General features: G+C 27.6%; 1 protein-coding gene across 1 annotated transcript; it reads left to right on the forward strand.

The window, feature by feature from the left end:
* Positions 1-2,711: 2,711 nt before the first annotated feature.
* Positions 2,712-4,727, forward strand: EIN_335700 (hypothetical protein; the record flags this gene model as incomplete). Its single annotated transcript, XM_004255301.1, has 1 exon — positions 2,712-4,727. One exon carries the CDS (start codon positions 2,712-2,714, stop codon positions 4,725-4,727), a length of 2,016 nt encoding a protein of 671 aa, XP_004255349.1.
* Between the last annotated feature and the right edge of the window lie 1,279 nt (positions 4,728-6,006).

Consider the following 6,006-nt stretch of genomic DNA (forward strand, 5'->3'; position numbering starts at 1 on the left):
TTATAAAATAATACTATTAAAGAATAGGTCAAGTACCTCAGTATCGTCAAGCCCCTCACTCCCCCTACTGTATATATAAAGTTCTATCTTTAAATATCTACCTTTTGATATTTTATTTTATTGAACTAAATAAATATCATTTTAATATACATTTGCTTTAAAAACGAAATAATTATAAACACAACAGCATTAAAACAAAATTAAAATAAATGTAAATGATCAGTTAATTTTGTGGGTTGAACTTGTAGTCCTTCACCTTCCCATCAAGCATTTCTAATCTCTTATTATAGAGGTATCTGATATATCCTCTTCCACTTGCAAACTTCTTCTTACCATTGTCTTGGCGTTCAACCTTCTTTGTGATATTTCTAACTTTTCCTGCTCTTGTGAGTCCTCCGTGGAGTTTTCCCATACTTTTTATGTATATTTTATTTTTTCATTTCTTTTTATTCATTTGTCTTGAATCTTGTCTTAAGATTCAACGTTTATTGACTTTTATGATTAAAAATACACTTCTTTTATAAATAATTGTTATTTATAATAGCAATTGACGTATCATTTATTTAAAGGTATTTACAAAAAAACATAGACACAAATTATATTTGTTTTACTTTATGTTATCAAAAACAACTTTTTAAAAATAGGTATAAAAATGAAATATATTATTTAAAACATTTTCATTTTAATTTTTTGAATAATTTATGTGAATATCTTTTACTTATTTAAAATTAAAAGCTCTGAATTAGAATTTACTAACAATTTGTCATGAAATATAACTGCCAGTAGTCAAGTTAATTAATTATCAAAATAATTTGTTTCTAATCAAAAGTACAATTCAATCTTTTACCAATAACATTTAAAGTCGCTCACTATTTACAAAAAAATAATAAACACTATTTCTTATATTTGTTTGATATTTAGAGTGTAGAGCTTTAAATTTTGAAATGAATTATTTTCAAAAATTATCACAACACAGATAAAATAATTAACGTTTTAAGTCGCCTTTCTTATTATATTTGTAACAACAAATGTCAATCAAAAATAAAACCCAAATTTATAATTAAACACCTTATTTTTAATAAATTTTAGATTTAAATACATATCATAACAATTATTTTATTCATAAATTTAAGTGCCTTCCTAGCTCAGTCGGTAGAGCGTGCGGCTTTTAACCGTAAGGTCGGGGGTTCGAGCCCCCCGGGGGGCGTTTTTATTTTTCAAAATGTTTCATTATATAATGGTTTTATTATTTAATAATTATAATTTAATTATAAAGTGTATTATTTTATGTTTATTTCATATAAATATATTATTATAATTAATTACTAATAATTTCAAGAAGCATTTGTGGTCTAAGGGCAGAATTCCACCCTTCCAAGGTGGAGATCCGGGTTCGAGTCCCGGCAAATGCATTATTTTTAAAAAATCAAGAGAAGGTAAAATAATTATTAATATGAATTACAAATAAAGATAATGGCGTTGATATTGTTGTATCAAAAGTGCCATATTTATTACTTTTTTAAAAGAAGATCAAAATAATGATTGAAAATTGGACAAAAAAAGTTACATCATATTTGACAGTAAAACAAATAAAACCGCTACTAACTTTTTATATATTTACAAAATTAATAATTAAGAACGTTTATGTTGTCATCACAAACAGCAAAAAAATGGTGGAGTCGTTTTCAAAGTAATGATAATTGAAAAGCCGACAAAGTAAAAAGTGTTTCTTTTGTTTTTAAAAAGTTGGGATAAACACAAAAATTGATAAAGTACCCAATAAAATTATGTCTTATTGTTTTTCAACTTAAACAGAAAACACTTCTAAAAACGTTTTTATAAATTTTTATTTGAAGTTTAAAGATTTTTACCAACTGGTTTGATCACTTAATTGTGATTTTACCTCGATATTTTGTTGTATTTGTTTTTCAATAATGTACCTGTTTTTTTTCAATTTATTTTTTATTTAAATGTTATCAAAATTATTTCTATTGTTATAAAACATAATAAGTTTCGCACCCAAGAATTTTATTATCAAAAATTAGTATCTTAAACGCTAATAAAACGGGAAATAAAAATTACAATTACAAAGAAAAAATCAATAAATAATGAAAGTGTTAACTATACTTAATAATTAGATAAACCATTATAAATATTTAATAATTTTAAATATAACTCTGTTCAACTATATTAATATTTTTGTTTATTTTATACAACAATTTGGATAAAATAGCTGTTTGTAAAGTTAGTCAGAAAACGTTGTTCTTTTTGGTCAACGAAAATTAAAAATTAAAAATTAACTAGATTATGTTCGAATTATAAAAAAATCGTCGTTTCAGTTTTTTCCCAAAATTTTCCCAATTATTTTTATTTTTTTTAATTCCCGATGTTTTAAACAATTATTTGTGTATAAATTGATAAAAAGAACAACGTTGGCGACTGGGACAACGTTTTACAACAAACTGAATTTACTTTGCTATTTTGATAAAAAATTTGATCAATTTCTTTATTTACAGCATTTTAAATATATAATTTCAAATTCCTTCAAATAAACTAGACAAGCTTCAAAGTTGTTTACTTTAAAAATTAGACATATCCAATACATCCAAAGTTAAGCCTCAATATTTAGAACTGATATAAATAGGCCAACAACAAGAAACTCAAAAACAAACACGGTCATGCCGCATTCAAAAATTGATTTATTTAACATGATGACCATAGCAAAATATTTTTCTTCTTATAACGATTATAGTAATTTAGTTATAGTTTGTAAGAAGTTTTCCAACCTCCCACAGATGTTTCATTTCAACCCAATTCCTCTGACTTCTTCAACTCAAAAACTTTTCAAAAATATTGAAACTCAAATTTTGTACCAAACATTCGATCCCATTTTCGACGATCTTTTTCACTATCACTTTTCTTACCAAATTAATTTCCAAGACGCTTTAGACTTTCTCAAAAAACACAACGCAACATTTTCCAGAGTTTTTGTCCAAAGCTCCAAAATTCTTCAATTCCTTAAAGACTCAAAAAAACAATTGACAAAAACGTCCGTTATAAAAATTCAAGACTCAAAGTTAATTGGTTTGTCAAATGATGAACATGAAAAAGAGGACGTGGTAATAAAAACTCATGTTATTGACCCTTCTGATTTCTTTATAGTGTTACAAAACGGGTGTTTTTCAGGGAAATATTCACCGAGTAAAATAAAGAAAGTGACTGCGATTGATTATAAAGTGATAGAAATAAATTCGACAGTTTTTAATTCGTTGAATTCGTTGAGTTCCATCAAAACTTGTTATTTAACATCAATGAAAGATTACTGTTTTTGTCGTCTTCCATCTCTAAAAGAATTGGATTTGTCAAATGTTGTCAAAATGGGAGAAAATTGCGTCTGTCATTGTGATAATTTGACAACACTGACTTTAATGAAAGAAAGTGAATGCCAATTTGGGAATAATTGTTTTATGTGGTTAGACCGCCTACAAAAAGTCGTCAAAAACAAAACAGAAAAAATAAACGGAAAAATGTCCGTTATAAATGCGCGTCCATTTTTAGAAGCAAAAGTTACAATTGGTGAAGTGTTTGTGGAAAACAGGGACTTTCTTGAAAATGAAATAATTCCGGAAATAGCAACGGAGATCAAAAATGGATTTTTAGCAAATTGCAAGACCAAAACGCTTGTTATTCCGAATACAATAAAAAAGATCGAAGTAGGCGCGTTTGATTGCAATTTAGTCGAATTAGATCTTAGTCATTTCAAAAATTTTGACTATAATTTCTTTACTAAAAACACGACAATAACCAAATTAAGATTATATGATTTACACGTAATAGAAGTGCTTGACATTTTTAAATTAAAGGCGTTAAAAGTCCTTGACGTAGTAAACTTAGACAAATCTTCAAAAAATTGTGAGATTTCATGTTCCATTTTTGAGATCTTACTCAAACAACCTTTAAATCACGGGAAAATTGTGTTTAATCCATTCGACCGGAAGAAGCACGAAAATGACATCCCACCATTTGTTGAAAAGATTAACACAGACTCTTTCACTAAGAACTCGCTCTTTTCAAAGCTCATCATTCCACCATCGGTGACGTCCATTGAAAAAAATTCATTCGAGCGCCTCGACTTTCTTACTTCTCTCGAATTTGCGAATACTCCACTTTTCATCGACAAAGACAATTTCATGTCACTTCCGTTGCTCCAAAGTGTGGATCTCAAAAATGTGATTTTTCTGGGCGAAAAGTGTTTTTCGTCGTGTAACTCTTTGACCTCCGTCACGCTGTGTCGGGACCTTCCGCATATTCCTACGAGTTTTTCACACCTCCCAAGTCTCCGGAAAATATTTGTGGACGCGAAAGAGTACGTTGGGGATGTCAGTTATTCTGTTGCGAGAACGATTGGTGAGACGTGTGGGTGTCATTGTTGTAATGTGTTTCTTCTTTCTGAAGAGTCGAAAAAAATGTGTGACATACCGAAGGGAATTATTGAGTTGCGAGAGTCGTGTTTTATGAGGAGAGAAGATATCAAACGGATTGAATTTCCAGAAAGTGTGCGAATTGTCCGACAAAGATGTTTTGTGGGATGTCTGAATTTGGAGGAGGTCGGACTTGACGAAAAATTGGAGGAAGTCGCTCAAGACGCTTTTTTGGGGTGTTTAAATATTAAAACGATAAGAGGAAACCCTCAAATTGCGGAAGTTATAAAATACAAAAATTTGTGAACTTTTTGTGTTTGTGTGAGGTTGATATAGTTTAAAGAAATACATATCAACCTAAAGTTTTTTATTTTCTATAAAAGAACAGAATATGAAGATTTAATACCATAATAACGTTTATTGTATACTCACTTTTGATATAAACTATTGTTGGGATTTTTATCTTAAACTTGATTTGTGGCCATTTGTCTTTAATATTTTTTTTAAACAATCAAGAAATGAATAAAAAATCCTGACTGTGTATAAACATATATTAAAAGATAATTATGATAAGTCCAAACTTTTTAACACGATAAAAATTGTTATTATAAATTGTTGTATAAAAAGTGATCATAAAATAATCACATATTAAGTGTGTTTTGAACTTAAAAGGTTTCAGAGTTTAAACTTAAATTGGTTTTATACATTTTATTTGTAAAAAATCGTTAAAGGTCAATCTTATATCCAAGTAGTGATTATTAATATTTTATTTTATAATAACAGTAAACATTACATAAACACTTTGAGTTTGAATAAAAAAGTAAAAATAAAATTGAATTACTCAGATCGTTCAACAATTTCTTTCATCAATTTTTGTCTTTCGTTGGTACATATTGGTTTTGTCGGAAAAGGTATCGAAGGAGCACTTTTGTCTTTGGTGTGAACATGTTCCAAGAAAAATGGTTGAAGAGGTATAAAAGAAAAATATGTAAAATCCGCCTTCTTCACCTTACAGTTTGCGTCAATTGCAGGGCAACTTCTATCGTCAATTGCTTCAACGTGAGTCAATTGACACTTCTTTTGTTTGAATTGGTCACTAGTAATATTTTCCATTTGATTGTATCAAGATCGTGTCATTAATTCGTTTTTATTTGCCAAAACATATAAACCTCTTTTTTTCAACATAAAATTCAACACGAATCTTAATAAGAACAGAAAGATGTCAAACAAATCTTTATTAATGTTTTCAGTTTCTATACGATTGTATAAAGACAATTGATAGAATGTTTAGTTTTTTTAATAATTTAATAATAATATTCATTTTAACAAAAAATATTTAACCGAAAAAAATTCTACCTTTTTCAACAAAAAAAATTGTCATCAAAAGTGACCTCAATTTTTAAAGGAAATAAGAAATTTGTGTTAATGAAACTTTTTTTAATGTATTTGATATAATTTTTATCAGTTAAAAAATAGACAACAAAGAGTTGTTTTGTAATTTAAATTAGTTGTGATATACAATTATATGAGTTATTACTAATTTTATTTTGAATTAATTGAAAGCATCCAACCTTTTTCATTGACT

The sequence above is a fragment of the Entamoeba invadens genome, assembly GCF_000330505.1.
Source record: "Entamoeba invadens IP1 unplaced genomic scaffold scaff_1105074726065, whole genome shotgun sequence".
NCBI classification, from domain to species: Eukaryota; Evosea; order Mastigamoebida; family Endamoebidae; genus Entamoeba; species Entamoeba invadens.